At 38.1% G+C, this 20116-nt stretch overlaps 1 protein-coding gene across 1 annotated transcript in view; it reads right to left on the bottom strand.

Moving 5' to 3' along the window:
* The window catches only part of LOC130572010 (probable phospholipid-transporting ATPase IIA), a 39380-nt gene that overhangs the window by 14012 nt on the left and 5252 nt on the right, over positions 1–20116 (bottom strand). The window contains exons 5-18 of the mRNA XM_057363408.1: positions 19724–19782; positions 18417–18468; positions 17039–17133; positions 16023–16103; positions 15842–15917; positions 15658–15734; positions 15402–15562; positions 15123–15265; positions 12552–12664; positions 7900–8109; positions 5721–5882; positions 4097–4189; positions 3915–3998; positions 140–310 (exon numbers count right to left, since the gene is read on the bottom strand). Of these exons, the coding sequence (XP_057219391.1) occupies positions 140–310; positions 3915–3998; positions 4097–4189; positions 5721–5882; positions 7900–8109; positions 12552–12664; positions 15123–15265; positions 15402–15562; positions 15658–15734; positions 15842–15917; positions 16023–16103; positions 17039–17133; positions 18417–18468; positions 19724–19782 (1577 nt within the window). The remainder of the gene's footprint in view (positions 1–139; positions 311–3914; positions 3999–4096; positions 4190–5720; positions 5883–7899; positions 8110–12551; positions 12665–15122; positions 15266–15401; positions 15563–15657; positions 15735–15841; positions 15918–16022; positions 16104–17038; positions 17134–18416; positions 18469–19723; positions 19783–20116) is intronic.

The following is a 20116-nucleotide window of genomic DNA, read 5'->3' as shown; positions in this document are numbered from 1 at the left end:
CCCAGGATTAAAAGATAACCCAGGTTTAAAAAACAAGCCAGGATTTAAAAAAAGATGACCCTAGATTAAAAGCACATAAAATAACCCAGGGTTAGGAGCAGTATGAAAAGCTCTATGTGTATATTGTGTAGACTCTGACTTTGATCCCAGCATTTCTCAGTATCTCCAGTGTGGGTCTGACATCGGCCTGCAGTTGGTCCTCTACTCCAGTAAGACACAGCAGCTCCATCTCCATCTCTAAACTCTCAATCACCGTGGCAACCTTCAGTGAGCGATCGTGCACGCTCAGCTTTGCCTGCACGTAGCGAGCCTGTGACATACAGGAACAGTTTAAGAAACAAGACAAAAAATAAATCATGCAATAATAAAGCGGAGGTAACATGCTATTTCATGCACTCTGATTTCTTTACACTGTTAAACGTGCTGGCTTCTTAAACTTGACATGGTCAACTTGTTAAAAAACGAGTTGAACGTATGACGTAGTATTCATGTGCTCGATTCACTTCGTGCAGGTTTCGGAAAGGTTTTTTTTCGAACATGGATTCCCGTTTCGTAACTAGGGTTCTTAGTCCCTTATCGGATAATTGATCCGGAAACGCACGCCCACGCGTCATCCACCGAGCGAAAGAGCACGCCCACGCATCAACCAGCCAGCGCGAGAAAGAGCACATCCATCAATGCCGCTTGACTCGGCTGATGGAAGTTTAGCTGTGTTTGTTTGCTCACTGCATTTCGGTGATGAATGTTATATAAACGGTGGATTTAACGCTGGATTTGGAGATCGTTTGAAACTGATAGATGGCGTGGTCCCAGCGCTAAAAGATGCCGGACATGAACCGTACGCGGTAAGTCAAACTAAGTCATATGTCTGTGTTTTGTTGGCAATCGGCGTGTACGTGCATAATTTAAACAACACAAACTTATGCAGGGATAATGCGATGATGTGTTGTGTGCTCGTGCTATAGTACCGCCCACCCCCTGCACGCCTCCAGCAGCTCGTCTATTTCCGGAAATAATCGTACAGCTGTATCTGTCTTTTGTAAATTTGATCAAACTAAATACTCTTCGAAGATACAACGTATGCAATACTACTGTATAGGCACTCAAGATTAGTTTGTTTTGCATCAGATTTAGGCCACTTTAAAGTGTCAATTGTGAATGAGTACTCCACTCCTAAAATAATCACCCAATGTTTAGTTTTAGTTAATTATTTCCTCAACTAAAATTTAAATGAACTCAAATTAAAGGGATAAGTCACCCTAACAGAAAATTTTCATTATTTACTCACCCTCACGTCATTTCAGACCTTTCTTTATTTTGCAGAACACAAAGGAAGATGTTTTAAATAATGTTGATAACCAAACAACATTGACCTTCCAGACACATTTCTCGAAATATCTCCTTTCGAGTTCCACAGAAGAAAGAGTCATATACAGGTTTTGAACAGCACGAGAGCGAACAAATGATGACAGAATTTTTATTTTGTGTGAACTATCCCTTTAAGACATTAGGTCACTATAGGGTCAGAGAAGTCCATGAAGCCTTGCATTCTAAATAAACACAGCCAAAAATCTCTCGACCTGATCATCTGAAAATAAACAGTCGATAGTAAAGACTCGATTCACTGTGCAGGATCTATCAGATGCATCAAAACATGCATTACATGTGTCAACGTCTCTTATATCTGATGGAATCAAGATTACGGAGTTACACAGATGTCGAGGCCGCAACAGACACACCATTTGAGAAAGTTCAGACCTCTAAACACACCATCAGAATCTTAATCCTGTGTGCATTGTCAATATTGCAACTTCATAAATCACACACCCTTGACCCGTAAATCGACGTGCCGCTGCTGAAGGAAGCCAGTGTGCCGTTGTGAGGGCACGGCCCACGGTCCGAGCGAGATAAAGAGCAAACAATGTGTGCGTCTCACACAGGAACACACTCTCACTGAGTCGTGAGTCATTCTCTGAGTCACCTCGCCCACTCGCTCACACACAATTACACACTGACAGTCTATGAGAAGAAACAACTCTTTCTCTGAGTGTGAGAGTGTGTGTGTGGGTGTGGGTGGTGTAACTGATACACGCTTTCATTTTCGGGGTGCTCCCTGCGGAAAACGCGATGCAATTCTTTTTTACAATCACTGTTGACGATGGATGGATGGCTGCTTGGCAACCGCTTAATCTCTCTAAATATAGATCAGCACCTGGATATTGTAGCTATAAACATCCAAAGTATACAGTCTGTGCCATTGGTTCAGGGCCCGGACGTCAACCGGGGGAACCGACAACGTGTCGAAAAAGTTTTTTTTTTTTTTAGAAAATATATATTTACTCATATCATGTCATGTTGTTCAAACCTGTATATGACTTTTTTCTATGAAAGACAGAAGAAGATATTATGAGAAATGTCTTAGTGGTTTTGTGTGCATACAATTGAAGTCAATGGGGGCCAGTGTTGTTTGGTTCCCAACATTCTTTAAAATATCTTCTTTTGTGTTCTTCGTAGAAAAGGTTTGAGTAAATAACATCATTTTTTATTGAGGGTACTGTCCCTTTAAAATCAAACTGTGACCTATCAGCGTCCCACGTTTGAGTCTGGATTCCTGTTCCTCCCGTGTCCTATCCAATAAAAAGCTATAAAGGCTAAACAATCCAGGCCCAAATCGTAACAACGATAGATTTTTAAGATGCTTCTGCAATTACATAACGGCTTGACATCTTTCACTGTCTGATCACTCATAATTTAACATTTTTCTCATAGAAATATCATTCATGTCTGTAACACGAACAGTGCAAAATGAAAACATGCCAAATTGTAATACTTTAGTGTTGTACAAGCGTAACTAAAACAATCCTCTCGATGTCAGTCGAGTCATTTGGGAGTCAAATGGCTGCCAGCCAGCTTTGACTTCCTGATGTGTAAACCATCTGTGAAACGCTCAGAACATGTCACACAGCTCGACAAAGCTGTATTACATCTGTCACGCATATATACAGTATATTTATATTGCATCTGTATTTTATATATAATAGACACAGACAGAAAGGGATTGTGGAGGAAGAGGAGGGGGCTGCGTTGAAGGCCGGACTCTCTATCAAAAACACACTAAAACAACTGAAGATCAAGATATGTCTTAGTGTTTGATCATTTTTATGCCAAAGTATAAAAATAGTTCTAAATTATTTGATTAAATATAAAATTGTGGTAGAAATGGCAAGTGTCGTTTTCAAATCAAAAAGGTGAAGAACTTTTAGAAATAAAACAAAAAGGGCTACTTTTATTTGTTCGTTCCATGTTTTATTTAACAGATCCTTGAAGGGACAGTTCACCCAAAAATAAAAATTCTGTCATCATTGACTTGTTCCAAATCTGTATACATTTTCTGTTCTGATGAACACAGAGAAAGATATTTGGAAGAATGCTTGTAACCAAACAAATCTTGGTCACCATTGACTACCATAGCAGGAAAAATGACAATGGTAGTCAAAAGTGCCCCAGAACTGTCCTACATTCAAAATATCTTCTTTTGTGTTCAACAGAACAAAGAACTTTACAAAGTAATTGTCCCTACTATGGTAGTCAATAGTGACCAAGAACTGTTTGGTTACAAGCATTCTTCCAAATATCTTTCTCTGTGTTCATCAGAACAAAGACATTTATACAGATTTGGAACAACTCGAAGGTGAGTAACCGATGACAGACTTTTCAATTTTGGGTGAACTGTCCCTTTAAATTCTTAATGCGGTCACCAATAACTGTCTCAACGGACACATTTTTCTCAATGAACGCTGTGTAATCGATTACATGAAAGAAAGCTCTGTTTCAATAATACATTATTTTATTCTTTAAAATGGGAAAACGATGTAAAATAAATCCCATTCAAGTCCTGAGCGTTGACAACTCACCTCAAAATCTTGGTATTGTTCTTCTGTCAAGGATTTCTTGGCCACCACTAACACCCTCAGGCCTTCCCTGGCCATGTTCCCACACTGATAAAGATGACAGAAAACGCATTCTTACAGGTCAGACGTCAACATTACGTCAATCGAATTACATTTCGCATGTTTATAGGTTTCAGACATTGCACCTCTTCCTCCAGCCAGTCGTTGTACTGAACGATTCCGGCCATCATTACATCTGCTCCCTTCATGTAAAACGTGATCTCTCCTGTGGATTCATCCTGTCCAAAGCAAAAATAATATATCATTAGAACTTAAATTGTTTAGAGTTTTTTCTCAAAACACATTATTCCAGACATTGAAGGTTACTGGGCCTGCGCTACTCTTCAGTGTCTGGAATGATATGTTTTCAGCATCACAGCGGTAAACAGGAAAACGTGGCAGGTAAGCCTACGCTGTTGTTCCAGAGCGTTGAGCGAGACTTTGGGTTTCCTCGATGGTCCTTAAAGGTGTTTTAAAAGGATTCTAGAGAGGAAACTAGATTCAGTTACTGGTTTCCTGAGACACATGCACACAGGCTTCGGTCCAAGACAACAACAATAGCTCACAGCTCGAACGAGGAGAGAGTTAGTCATCCAGCCCAGGGCAGGGTCACAACTTTCTCAGATAACAGCAAGTCTAGTCATGTAATCTCAGTTTTGATGTACTGCATTTGAATGCTGTTGACTAACTGTGTTTTCTGAAGGAAATGGCGTTCCTGTAGCTCAATCGGTAGAGCTTTGAGATGTGGATTTAAATCACAGAAACTACACATGCAGATTAAAAAATATATACAAATCGCTTTGGATGAAAGCATCTGCCAAATGCATAAAAATGTAAAGTGATAAAGGTGAGTGATGCTTTCATGTGCCAAACTTAATGCCACTATGCTATGATGTAAATGGTTGCCAGGGTGTTGCTATGCCATTTTTTGTGTGGTTTCCAGAGCAGTGTTTCTCAAGCAGCGGGCCTCGGCAAACTTCCAAGGACATCTAAAGATGACTTAAAATGATTTAAAATAAGACAAAACAATCATGGAAGTAAGCTAAACCAAAAGTAAGCTGATCTTTTGTACAAAGGTAGTATATTGTGGTATAATATAAAATTGAGCTGTACAGAACTGTAATATAATATAAAATTGACTAAACTGTGGTAAATTTGAGCATATTGTAGTACGTAAACTACAGTACAATATAATTACTAAACCATACTATAATATATTGTAACTTGATAAATTGTAGTAAATACTGTAGCATATTTTAACATTTAGTATAGTAAGCTTCAAAAACACTATAGCATCCTGGAATTTCACTACAGTTTACTATAAAAGTATACTACAGAATTTTTATTGTAGGTTTTATATTAATTTAATGTCATTTAATGTCTTTGTTTATATTAAAATGGATGTTTAGACATCAAGCATTTGTAAGACTCTCAAACTTTATAAGATGCTTTATATAACTTTATATTCACTTTATATGATACTGCAAGTTATTTTACATTACGCATGTGGCACTTTAATACATAGAGATTTTAAATGTTCAAGTTCTATTTGAAAATGTAATTTTTTATGTGTAGTACTTTACAATAAGGCTGCATTTATTAACATTAGTAAATGCATTAGCTAACAAGAACTAAAAATTAGCAATATTGTATTTCAGTGTTACCTTCTCGTGGGCACAATCAAACCCTTGACCTCTGTGTTGCGAACACCATGTTCTAATGGTTAATCAATACATAAAGATTATGGACAATGTAGGGTGAGATACTCACACGCACTATGATGCCCATGCGTTTGCTCTCATAGGTGAAAGGAAAAATCTGCAGTATTGTGAAGTTCAGGATTTGTCCACTAGGGGTCCTCAGCTGCATTGAAGATTGATCTCTGCCAACCAGGGTCAGACCTACACTCTCTGTCCACTGAACCAGAGACACCTAGAGAGAGACACAGAAATCATAAACTCCACTTTTCTGCATTTACAAACTTTTATAAACAAATGCTTTCAAATAACAGCTATTTGTGTGGTCTCATTTGTCAACGGCGTAAAATAATTACTCAAGCATGTCATACGCTGGTTTCCCAAACGAAAAGCACAACAAACTAAAAAAATCAGACCATTTGTTTTACATCTCGACCCGTTTCCTGTGAAGTGTTTGGGATGTGCGGTGAGGAAAATGCAAGCATGCAACGGAGCAGCAATTATAATTGCGTCTCTTCTAGGAACACGTGAAGATAAAGGGAAACCACATGCCATCCATTAGTGCAATGCTGAAGGGGGGTATTTCTGGGAGGCAAAAGTTATTGCCCAATAACTTCCAGACCAAGGGTTACAGAGAGATCAAAAACCCTGATTTCTAATGCCCTCCCTGACATGGCTGCTAATAACATATCTCACAGTATCCAGATGGGCAGACCGCTGCCGGCCCTCGCTGTTAGAAAACAACAAATGAGCCTTATCCACACCACGTACACAAACCTTCGAACCATTTGACAAGAATGTTAAAAGCTTAAAAGTCGAAGAGTTAAAGGGACACTCCACCCAAAATGAAAATTCTGTCATGAATTACCCCCCCCCCACAAGTTGTTGGAGTATCCCTCTAGGAAAGTTTTTGTCAATGACCTGATGCTCTATGGTAATATTCATCTATCAACAAAAAAAAGTTACAAACATTACTACATAAAGTTTATAAGTAAACAATAAAAGATAGAGATAATATTATTTAAAAACATATTATATACAAATTTAATTTAAATATGGACTTTTTCACAAAACAGGTCTCTTTATATTTGAGTTATTTAATTCATATTTATTATTAATATTTATTATTATTTTTTATAGTTTTAATTTTAATGTAAATTTGAGCTTTTATTTCCATTTTGTTAATACTTAGATTTGGGTTTTATTTCAGTTATAGTTTTAATTTATTTTTTGTTAATAATTTTAGAGCATCAACTAAAACTTTTTCAGTTAACTGCTAACCTTTTCACGCATTTAACGGTTAACAGCAGCAGTTTTTTTAAATATTTTCATTAAAAAAAAATGTATGTACGTTTATAACACTATACTATACTATACACTAATTCTTATACAGTGTCTATGGAAGTCACGGTAAATTTGACATAATTCTCTCTTTTAACTGCCGTTATCGGACTCTCTTTATTTTATTAATTTTGTTGAAAGTAGTGAAAACACTATCGTTGAGTTTCTCTTTTGCTATTTGAGCAAATGAGAACGCAAAAAATATATTTGTGGTAGTCTCCCAATTCACCGTTATAGATGTTTACCCAGCCATGACGACTTCCGCTGCTGAGAAACCCTCAAACGCGAAAAAGGTCCATTGCCTTAGCAGTAAACTGAAAAAGTTCTAGTTGATGCTCTAAAATGATTAACTAAAAATAAATTAAAACTAGAACTGAAATAAAAAATAAACCTAAATAGAAGTATTAAAAAATAATAAAATGTAACTAAAATGTACATTCAAATAAAAATGTAAAAATAAAAAAGAATTCAAAATATTAATAAAACCCGAATTAAAAACCTAAAACAACTCAAATATAAACACACCTGTTTTTCAGAGCTACTTTACGCAATAAAAAATGTTTTTATGTCATGCCTAGTGACACAACAAACAACAGCAGATTCATTTGTCGTTCATGTCCAAAAAAGGTTTGGTGTTGTGTGTGCTTAGTCACAGTCGGTCTGGTGGCTTTCAGTGATTCAAACCGAACCGATTATAACGCAAACCATGATGCCTGTGTAACCACAACATGACTCACATCAAACCGCTCGCTCCCGGCACATGTGATTCTGGGTTTGGTGCTCAGACGTGATCAAATGTGAGAAAGATTTGCCACACATCTGTCACACTGATCGACTATGATCTGGCTTCTGTGATTCACATCCGCCAACATGAGCATGACATCATTCACGTTGTAATGTGTGTATGGTACCTCATCTGGACTCGATGCTTGATAAACCCTGCAGGTGTCTTCATAGTGCTGTTCGGCCTCCGCCTGGTCAGTAACACCGTTGGACTCGTACACCGGCGTCACGTTATGCACCAGAGCGATGGCCTTCACCGCCTCGTGCACTCGACTGCTGATGGTCTTCCTCACTTTGGTGGCACCTTGTGCACGAGAAGCCTGAAGGTCTTGGGGCGGCTGCGGAGATTAGATCTGATCTTTACTATTAAAAATACAATCATGATAAAAGGCAGATACATGACTGTTTGGTTAGGCATCATAGAAATGGCCTATTTGTAGTAAGTAGATTTGATTTTTAATCAGCATTATCGGTTGTTCTGACACATTGCAATGCATTCTGGGATTGGCAGAAAATATATTTTTTTGCATTAGGATAACGTCTAGGTGAGAAGCTCACTAGATTTTAAAACAGAGCTTTCATCCTATAAGCATAAAGTTTTGAAAAGCTAAACATTTTTTAGCAGAACACCAGATAACAATATCAATATGGAGTAAAAATATAATTGGGATCATTTTCAGGGCTATTTTTTTCCAGCTGATGAATGATAAACATCAATCAAAATCTATTCGAAATGAATTTGAATTCAGAGGGCTCATTTCAAATGTGAAAAATAAACATAACGTCATTTGGTGTGGACACTAATAAAGTTATCATTATGTGAATAGGCCTTAAAGTGATACTTTTCCCTACTATGGCAGTAAATGATGGATGAGATCTGACATTCTTCAAAATTTCTTCCTGTGTGTTCAGCAAAACAAAGAAATGTATACAGGTTTGGAACAACGTAAGGGTGACAGAATTTTCGTTTTCGGGTGAAGTAACCCTTTAAGTGTACATAATCTGTCTGAAATGCACCCAATTCAAGCGTAAAACCCGTAAAAAATAAAATAAAATAAAAACCTAGATGATCTCTCTGAAGCAAAACTGATGGTGAAATATCCACTTCTCTAACTACCAATAAACTGGGCCTTGTCAATATGTTGAAGGCCTCATAAACACTCCCAGATGTGATACATATATGAACAATTACCTTTAGCATTTTGCTTCTATTTATATAGCACATATTTCCGAGGGCTAATGACAGAGTTCATAAGTTCGTATATTAGCCATTAAGAGGCCGGAGTCCTCGTAACCTCTGTTTCCTGTCTGACCGACCTCTGGTGACAAACTAACAATACATGTCAGTCAGAGGTGAAGGGGAACAGTTTTAAAAGACGCACAGAGTGTTGAGCAATAAAATGCGCAAACTGCACCTTTTTGAGAGTTTTAAGAAGTGTAACAGTAATGGGTCACACCTCAACACTGTACATGCACGAATCTATAGGGTATAAAAAACATTGACAAAAAAATACATATTTGAATTTAGCTAGTTGGATGTGTTCGTTTCAGTTTCAATAAATGAGCTCAAAATCTGAATCTTTTCTCTCATAAATCATTTCACTTTAGAAGACATTTATTAAGACATTGGAGTCATTTGGATTACTTTTCGTCTCGGGGAGCTTCAACACTTTAAGTCCCATTTAAAAGGAACCTTGGGTATAGAGCGATGTGTGACTTAATATATGAACAGTGGCATTGACTTTATAATTGTGAAATAAAAAAACAGTGTAACTGTCACAGTATTCATAAACTTTGAAAAAATATTTTTACTAGGAGGCCGCCGTTTTTTTGCGTCAGAATCCGCGATGTCAAATGGTTACGACCTAAACCTGTTCTCTTTCGCAACAGCGAAGCACACACGTTTTCCACATATAACAGTAAAATATGACACGTAAAACATAAGATCAAATATACAAACACACAGGGACAGTAGGTGGCGGTATGTCCTCTTGACACAAGCCAGCCTGCCAGCCATAAAAGAACGCGTTCAGTATTAGACGTCTGTTCAAGGTGAGCGTGATTAAATCATAGCTTTAAACTACCGCCTTTGAGACATTTAAGACTATTTAAGACATCAGCATCCACCATAATCGTACTTTATACATTATGAGAATATACTGATAAACACAATAATAATGCTTGCGGTTTGGTTATTTATTCTGTATTAGAGCACACGTGAATATTAGCCCCCGTCAGCTAATGACCGAGAGAGAGAAGACAATAACATTAGGCTACTCAAAATCTGGATAAAATGCATTTTATAATGGCTAAAAACATCGTTTATATAATAAATTTGAAATGATTTTGGTTATTAAAGGGGGAATTCTTTTGCTGTTTTTGAGGCTTTGATTATGTTTTTTTGGGTGTTTAACAGAGGATGTTCATGTTTCTAATTTCAAAAAACGCTTTATATTTCACATATTTCAAGTCTATAGTTCACCGCTGTCCCTCTTCTCACAAAATGACTGGATTTCTTCCGGTCTATATAAAGTCCCTCCTTCCGAAATGCTCTGATTGGTAAAGCTGACCAGGTCTGTCGTGATTGGTTCCCCCTTAGAGTGTGTGTGTGAAGATGTCCCACCCATACCATATCAGCGAGCTTTCGCTTCTCAGGCTGTTTTGATTGGTCGGTGCCCCTCTCAGTGCACGTGTATTCATAAACTTTGTCTTAGCAATAAACAGTAACAATGGCGTCAACTTCACTTCATCAGTTAAAAACATGCGGATCGATCGAAGTGTAAGGGAGGTCTGCTAGTGCATGTGCAAACGTCAATCTTTGTTAGAGATCGCGATTTTGTTTTCCTACTACGAGGGAAATTACACCGGACCGAATGGCGTCAGACCGGTTATATTAACACTAATAACAGAAGTGTTAGTTTTGCCTTCTTATATTGCACCCGAGTTGGATAATAAAACAAGCAGATTGACTAGGAGACATTTGCAAGCAGGACTTCAAAGGACGTTACATAGAAGTGTTTTAGAGGTATGCGCACACACACACAATAGCAGTGTATTACACAGAACAGCTTTCACAGCCGATGTTAAAGTCATGGAAGCTGTTATTTGACCGTTGGTTATCTTAGAATGTGTGTAGCTGAATTCTTATTACCAGCTGTAAGACTGCGATGAAAGTGAAAGTAGTTTAGCGTAGCTCAGTCAAGTGTTTACAATCTCTGATAACCAAACACTACTCCACTACTCTTACTCTTCTCTAAGGAAGGCCTCGCCCCTTTTTTGGCGTATTCCTTTGGGCGGAGGTTAATAAAAGCACTCGGAATAGTGACATCATGTACCTGGGAAGTAGAGGGCTGTAGTCCGATCCAGCCGTTCTCTGTAGTCCTTGAAAAGCGAATTCTGTTAAAGACAATATCTCGCTTGGCACTGAACGTTGAGCTTTATCATTTTGCAGATATTGTTTATGCTCTAACAGCAACATTACACACTAACTAAAGGTTGAAAAATGGGATTGCGGGGAATGGGACCTTTAATATGTATGTTTATATTGTTTCTGACCAACAATATTAAAAAATGTATGAAAATACACCAAATAGTGTCTTTATTTTCTTTCTTTATTATTTTAGCATTATATATACTGTATATATATTATCTTACAGCACCTTATATTTACTGAAGAACTGTTGTGTGTCTGTGTTCAGCCTGTGCATGCAACCTTTTAATGTCATCGAAAAAGAACACGGTGGCCTCCTTAGGTTAAAATGAGTATTACATTTAGGTTTTTTTAAAGAATTGAAAATATTTGATGTGTTTCTAACGACAAAGCTAGTAGTGTAAGGCTATTACAACTATTAAGCCATACATCTCTCTATACATTGGGTTCCCTTTAAGAACATTCCAAGATGGCATTTTAATACAAAATGCTTTGTTTCTGTTCAACTGAAGAAAGGAAGTCATACACATCTGGGATGGCACGAGGGTGAATACGTTACGAGAGAATATTCATTTTTGGGTGAATTATCCCATCAACTGGTTTAGCTTGTTGCTATCCTTTACATTAAAACGTAAACACTATGTGGGTCACAGAGTTAAAAAAAACCTTAATACACTAATTTAATCAAGTAGCCTACACACTTCAGCTGCGTTCCCACCAAACGCGAATGATGCGTTAAGCACGAGTGATTTACATGTTAAGTTAATGCAAAGATGCGATAGGACATCCTCCGGCGCGAATTGAGCGTTTCGGCCGTTTGACGCGCGTAACGCGTGATTCGCGCGAGTTGAAAAATCGGAACTTTGGCGAAAATTCGCGCCGCGTTAACCAATCAGGAGCTTGCTCTAGTAGTGACGTGATTATGACGTAGCGAGCGGAGGCAGAAATCCGAAACAACAATGGCGGACAAAATCATCGTTGCTGTATGTGGATACCCGGAGCTGTACGATACATCTTTTATCGAAACAGGAATAAAAAGAATCTTGCTTGGAAGAAAGTGAGTGAGGAGGTCGGACAATCTGGCAAGTTGTAAAAAACGATCTTTACTCAATTTGAGTTTTATACGAGACTGGAGCCACCTGGCAGAAGCCCCTCCCATGACGCGAATTCACGTCTGTTCTGAAGCGAATTTCACGCGCGAATTAAGCGAGTAAACTCAAAATGTTCAATCGTCCAACTACGCGCGAATAGCGCGATTCATTCGAGCAAGTCGAGTTTGGTGGGAACGCTCAGTTAGTATGCAAAGAGATGCAGTCATAGTCAATGACCTGCAAAGACTTGTGGGAATACCTGAGTATAAGCGCTGAACACGTGACTCTGCACCTCATCCATAGAGTCCATCCCGTACGCCACCGTTCCAAGATGAAGACGTCTGAACACCATCTCATTCTGAGTCAGTGTACCTGAGCAAAAAATCATTAACTTTAATCCCATCCTGACAAAAACTGCTAATACATATTTTTTAAACATGCAGTCATTCATTTTTTAGAAGAAAGGATGTCAGACACATAAGAATTTTCATATTTGGGTGAAATATATTCCTTTAAGGTCGTGAATTTATTTTCAGAAGGCCCGATTTATCAAGCACCAAGCAATAAACTCAAAACAACCTGAACCAGGAAAGACCCACACCGCTTCACACAAATATTTTTGTGAAACAAAAACACATGTTTTAAGTTGAACAAAACCACATTCTGGTGAAGATAAGCACCTCTATTGCTCAACCTCAGAAATGGACCGTGCGAGGAAACCGGCTGTCAACCTCTAACAATATTTCCTGATGGACATTCACTTCCTTTCACAAAAACACCAACCAAACAATATTAACACTAATGGCTTGTTAATGACAAAGAGCTTCGGGTTCGTTTCCTTACACCTCATGTCCCGGCCGCTCTTAAACGGACCCTTCTGCTAGTATTTCACTCAGGCGTCGCTGGTCTAGCCCTTACATTACGATGATCTCTGACCCCTTTCATTCACCGGCTCAGTCAAGCCACATCAGCATCCGTGTGGGAACAGGGTCATAATTTTACAGACAGTCACATGCATAAATTTGAGGCGCTTACGGTCTTCTTTACTAATACGGTGTGCTTTAAGACGGGAACCTTCAGATCATCTTTGATTTAGGGTTTTAATAAGTGGCATGTCTGGACTCATGGCACACAGCTTTAAGCTCCGTAAAACCATCAACTATTTGTGTGTTACTGGAGCAAATCCTAAAACACACTTCATTTCTCAAATCACATCATCTTTATTTTTTCATTGGTCCCTTCAGAAAAGCACTAAATTAAAAGTAATATATAACAAATCCATAGATTGAATGCATTTGGGTAAAAGCATCTGACAACTGCAAAAATGTAAATATTCCTAATCTAATTTTTCATTAATATATAATAACTCATCTTCCTTTAAAATGACATTGTTGCTGAAATTACCAACGCCTTACGTGTGGGAAACAGGGTTATTTTTTTTAAATGAAAACAATTAAAATATGTCTGTTATTAAAACTTAAAATTTGGGCCTAAATATGATACAATTATATGAAAATTACTAAAAGAAAACTGACAATGAAACCTACTCATAACCAAACTAAAATGAACGTGAAAAGTTTAAATATACATATAAAAGTCAAAACATGAATAAAAACGAAGTTAAAGCAAAAAATAATAATAATAATAAAAAAGTGCAATAATTTAAAGCAAAACCTTCTGGGGGAAAGTGGAAAACTTTCACATTTAAAACAAACGAATAGGGTTGGGTATTGTTAAGAGTTTTTTCCGATACCGGTGCCAAATCGATACTTTTAAAACGGTACCGGTGCATCGATACTTTTAAAAAAGAGCCACAAAACACAAGTGGATGATGACATTAAAGAACAAAATGTTCAATTAAAAATATTTATTACGTAATAAAAATACACAACAAAATTCACAATTAAAGCGAATGTGAAATGAGCATGTACACTAACATTGCTAGAAAGATGTTATAGTGTTTACTGTTTACCTTGTTTACCCTCCAGCTACAACTAAATGCTCGCCATAGTTGTATTAAATATGGGCAGAAAATGCGTTGAATACATAATAAAAGTCCATTTACAGAGACCTCTTGGCTACATTATATGTGCATTATTTTAAAAACAGACAGTATGTATAATGAATAAGTATAATTATATGCCTATACATGCAGACATAGTAAAAAGCTTGCCAGAATGCATGTCTAGACATCAGACTGATAGATCCTATAAGGTTTTAGCACTTTCACTGCTGCGTCTCGATTGTCTTTCTTGTCAAATGCGTTACTGTGTTGAGAACGAGCTCCACGGCACGCAGCACGCGCTTCATTGATCTTAAACGCTTGCAACAGTTTTATTGTGACCGCTTGCATTACAGACGCGTCATATGCGTTTCGAATTAACGTTAGTTTCACTTTAAAACTTGCCTTATGCGGCGGTTGAAGTTAAAGGCCAGGTGATGAATGCTGAACTCGCCGAGATGGATGGAGGGAGATGAGAGCGCGCGTTAAAACTGTCTTTCACTATGATGAATCCACGGGTCATGCACGTTCCGATCCGTGCGGATCACAGATCATTTGCGATCCGTGTAACCATTGTATAAGATGTGTTGGATTTGTATTATCTGAGGTTTCCGTCTTTCGTTCACGTGAAATCTGCGTTTTGATTCGGTCCAGTTACGTACCGGATACATAGGTACCGATGCCATATTGGCACCGGGTTTCGGTACCCAACCCTACAAATGAATTGTCTGAAAATCTCTCGCGTCTAAAATGAAGACCTTACAATCGGATACAGTTTCGTGGTGGATGCCTTTACTCAATTCAAGGTAAGGAAAACAGTTATAATACCAGTTTTGTCTGTGAGGAGATAAGAGATGCGGCCCAGCTGTTCTGGTATCGTGCTCGCCCTCACGACCGTCCCCGGAATCTTTGAGTCTTTCTTGATCATCCAGCTGAACACCATTTTGCCCATGTCCAAATTCACACGCAAGCTGAAACAAAAACATGACTGGTACCCAACGATCATGCTTGCTTTTAAAAAGAAATGACGAAGAAACGAAAGAGCCAGACTGGAACTTCTGCCGCTTGCTCTGACTGATGCAATTTGTTCAAAGGATAAACTCTTACCTGATGGGCACGATGTTGGAGAACAGCAGAAGGAAACGGAAGATCTGGAGATACCAGCGACCGGCAAAATGCTGGAGGGCCACCATGACCAGCGACACCACGACCAGAGCACCAAACAGGATCTTCGTCAGACAGTTCACTTCCAGGTCAAACAGACCGATCTAGAAAGTATGCACAAGAAAGTAAAACAACCTGATGATTTTTAATGAGTGTGACGAAGTATTGAGAACGGGAAAGAGCAGTGGGCTGATGGTACCTTGTGTCTTGGGTTGGAGGTGTTCATCACACTCCGCAGCTCTTTACCGGTGTAAATGACCACCCCCACCACAGTGCCTTTTGGTAGAGAATAAATGTTTTGCAAATTGCACACTAAACCACTATAATTATTTTAAAATGATATCATGTATATTTTTAATATAATATGTGAGTGTTATTATTACCCGAGGCAATGACAGTACTGGCCCACAGTGTGTTTTCAATGCTGAGACTCTCATTGACCGGAGGGTCTCCATCTTCCTGTCAGGTCAAACACGCATTTTGAAAATTACTTTTGTTTTTTTGGAAACTTTGAAGACATTTGGATATGCGATTTTGTTCGTTTACTCAAGTAGTGAAACTTACTCTGGTGAAGGTGCCGATAAAGTTGTGGATGTCAATGTTCGGCTCTTCGGCATAAATGTACGATCTGATCTGCAGAAGATCCTGAGGGAACATAATATTGTGTCTCAAAGATATAATTCCATACTTCAATGTCAACAAGAAAAGCATTCACAACTTGTGACATAAATGATATTCTGTGGAAAATAGGGCGGGACTTGATTTTAATTCAATGCAAGTCGATTCAAATCTATTTCTATAGTGCTCTTCACAGCTGAGGTCATTTTTTGTGCTTTACTGTTTTCTAAATAAAACCATCCTACATAAATGTAAAGAACATTCAGCGAAAATAAAACCTTGATATACTGAACGTTAGAGATGCACCAATATATAGGCCAATAATTGGTATTGGACGATAAAATACATTTTTACGGCTACACCGATCAGGGCCGAAATATCCTATCAATCAAAAGAGGACAGAAAAATGCAATGAATTTGTGCTCTGAATATGGAAAATGTTAAGAAATATCACCAATGTGATGTTTAATATTAATAGTCATTATATGAATTAATAACATTCAGAAAGTTAATAAATATTAATTGAATCTTCAGAATCTGAATCAGTATCGGCAGACATCACTCTCAATAACGTTTGACTGGTTTTATCACGCAGCAAGGTGACAATTTTGCATTGTAATTTTTCATTGTTTTGTATTAGCTTTACAGTAAATATTAGTACAGATAATAAGAGACCGAAGTACAAAACAACCCTCTGGATTCTACTGGACAGTGAATGTTAAACTACAATATTACTGGTCATTAATTACCGATTCTTAATTATCAACAATAAAATTCATTTCAGAACTATTACATTTTTATGAATGCCTTTCACTTTTTATTCCCTTTTCTGAATAATGCTCACAATAAGAACAAAAGCGTTTATTGTAAAACAGTAAATCAGTAAGTAGTCCGAAATAAAAAGAAAATAAATGATATGAAATATGGTGTATGAAAGGAAAATAAATGGTGTTTGAACTCACAGCTGCTGTGGGTAATCTCTGCGTGCAGGCCACTGGGAGGCGCAGTTTCCAATCCGTCTCTCCATCCAACTGATCGGTCCTTAAAAAGCAGGAGCCTTCAGGACAAAAATATGAGAAAAGGCGTGAACATACTTTAATGACATAAACTCTTAAGCTTTACATGTTACATTCCAAGTCAGAAAAGTTGTTATGTGTCCCTCACTGAATGCTTTTGATTTGATTCATAGTAATTATTAAAAAAAGACAGAAGCATGCACATCAACCTCAAGCGGATGCTTGACCAAAAAACGAATAAAGAATTGTTTAAGTCTTTTAATTAATACATTTATGATATTTTTGGAGCTTTGGTGTACGATTCTTTAATAATTATAAAAACGAATATAATAAAGCTATATGTAAAATCAACGTGACCTCCCACACACAGTGTATGAATAGGTTTCGCACCCTTATTTAAATCTGCTCTGTGATCAAACACTGACAATAACAAGATTGCTAGCCTAGGAAACACCGTTTACCCCCGAAGCAGCTGTACGGCTATTAAAACATGTGGCCCACCCCCGCCCATTTAAAGATATATCCCTGTGCCTTTACCCATTCAGCCCTGGACTCTTAATAATTGCCTAATGGTGTCCATCTGCGGGGCAGATAACAATGCGTCCCTTCCCAGAAAACTAACACATCAACTACTGCCGGCTACTTCCAACCCCCCAAGAAAGAAAATCTCAGCCAGGCGGAATTCCAGCACAACCGGTGGTCAAAATAAAGTTGACATCTATCTGTGATCAGTGTTAAGTGATGTCTGACACGAGGATGACTAGTAGCTACTAAGAAAAAAAAACACGACCACAAAGTTTTATTATAAGGTTCAGAATATTAAGACCCTTGCAGATGTATAGCGATGTACTAAAAATGTGCGTTTTCATCGATAAAATCACAAATCTGCTCGGTTATAATGCCCGTTCCTAATTCCAAATGAATATTTCTGTTGTGTCGTAATATTTCTTCTATTTGGTTATCAAGTTCTGAAACACTGGTTGTTCATTACTGCTTGTACTTTGAATTTGTTTGCCGTGCGTCTTCCTCGATTTTCTGCGATGTTTTGCATGCCTTGTTGTTCCACTTGACTGCCTTGCCATTCCAAAGACAAAAAGAATGTCATTCAAGATAAGATTGGATTATTCCCCAGGATCTAAAGCACTCGTGTATTAAAGGGAAATTCCAAAACCACAATGCATGGCATCTTGCTGGACAATGTAAACGTAGCTCATTAAATGGCCGAGATTTAGACTAATCCCTCCATCTCTAAGCCCTCACGCTCGTATCATTTCCCTGGCGGTTTTGTTTAGGAAACGTAGATGAATGACCGACAGATGTTTACCATTTCTTTCAGAAGTCCTCAGAAAAATCATGTCGGCTGGAACAAGCTGGTTCTATAAAAGGAGACGGGGGGAGAGAGAGAGAGAGAGAGAGAGAGAGAAAAAACACGGTGAAGAGATAAAATGTAAAGTATGCCGTCAACAGCGATCACCTCCGTTTAGCTGTACGGCTTCTATTTGGCTTTAATCTAGTCAATTACCAGTATTTGGCCCCGTTTAAAGAGGACAGCCGGCAGCAAATCATTGGGTGGTGCCCCGTGGCAGCTTTGACCGGGACTTCCACTCGACCTGACCCTCCTTTCACTCCCGGCTCTGTTTGTAGTTATTAGAAGGTGAATTCGCTACGCTATTAAACTCGGCAGATGTTTCACAACATCGGATGTGACTCCGGTATCTCAAACGCAGGCCGTGCTTTGAATCATTTCGACTTTTACTATACATGTAACCCATAACCCTCACGTAACCTTTGAATATTAAAACCAATTGGATTTTCCGCAGACGACGGTTAAAAGGTCGCATGCATTACACTGAAGTTCTGACGTAATGCGACGCCTGTCAGAAATCAGCTTCGCTGCGATTTCTTGTCCGAGTCACATTTCGCCGAAAAATAATACCAAATAAGCTATTGAATTAAACACATTTTTAAGACCATTTTTGTCCTAAGGCCGTATGACAAATTCACAAACTTCACATCTAGATGTAAAAGAAAATGTATGTGTTTATTTTCTCAACAAAACCAGATTGAGCGCAACATGTGCGAGTCGTCTTTCTTTGCAAAAGCAACATATTTAAGAAAATTGGCCGGGTGGGTAATTGGAGACTACGGAGGTGTCTCACATTTCGTGTTCTCAGACTTTGTAGTGGAGAACGAGTTTAGCAATTCCCTTACAATAGGCTTCAGTCCGCACGGTAAAAAAAGGCAACTGTTCAACAAAAGGCAACACTAAATACCAGAATGGAATTAGGCAGGATTACTAATAACCAATAACAGGCCACGGGTCACATGCTTCAGTCATTCAACATGATTGACAGCTCTCATCGACATTAAATGCCTGATGATCTATTGGTTCCTTCAATAAATAAATTAGTACCTGGGTTTAATTTTTAGATTTACAACATTGCATTCATTTATATCACACATTACTATTTCAATATTCTACATATAAAGTTTATGCCTTGCAGGTCTGATCAGGGGTCACATTGTCTTAATCTCAAGGGAAGACAAACAGCTAAAGCATTGAAAGAGATGAGAAGCCATTGTCAGAAGATCTCAATTCCTAACAATGACTGAGCTTATTAGCAAACCAACCTTTTCAACAATGATAAGATCTCCAACCTGGATGCCGCTGCTTTTCACCTTCACAGTTCCTGGAGAGAGAAAATCAGACTGATGCATTACAAAAAACCACAAACCTTAACTTTGTTTTATACAATGGACATTTTAAGCATTTGAAACAACACCTGAACCCACTATTGTTGCATACAGGACAATCTCTATTGATCACTCCACTTTGTACATTAGCGATGTTTTAAAAAACGTATATAGGTCCAGTGGGGATCTTTTGACAGAAATGCAATATAATATACATAACTATGTATTCAGAGGTGTATAAAGACCTTACATAAAGAAGCCTTGTGTTTTTATTTCCTTAGAATGAGCTATTTCTATCGATATTCTATATTAATACCACCACACATTAAA

Source organism: Triplophysa rosa, linkage group LG21, assembly GCF_024868665.1.
Source record: "Triplophysa rosa linkage group LG21, Trosa_1v2, whole genome shotgun sequence".
NCBI classification, from domain to species: domain Eukaryota; kingdom Metazoa; phylum Chordata; class Actinopteri; order Cypriniformes; family Nemacheilidae; genus Triplophysa; species Triplophysa rosa.
This window is presented reverse-complemented; position numbering and strand designations above follow the sequence as displayed.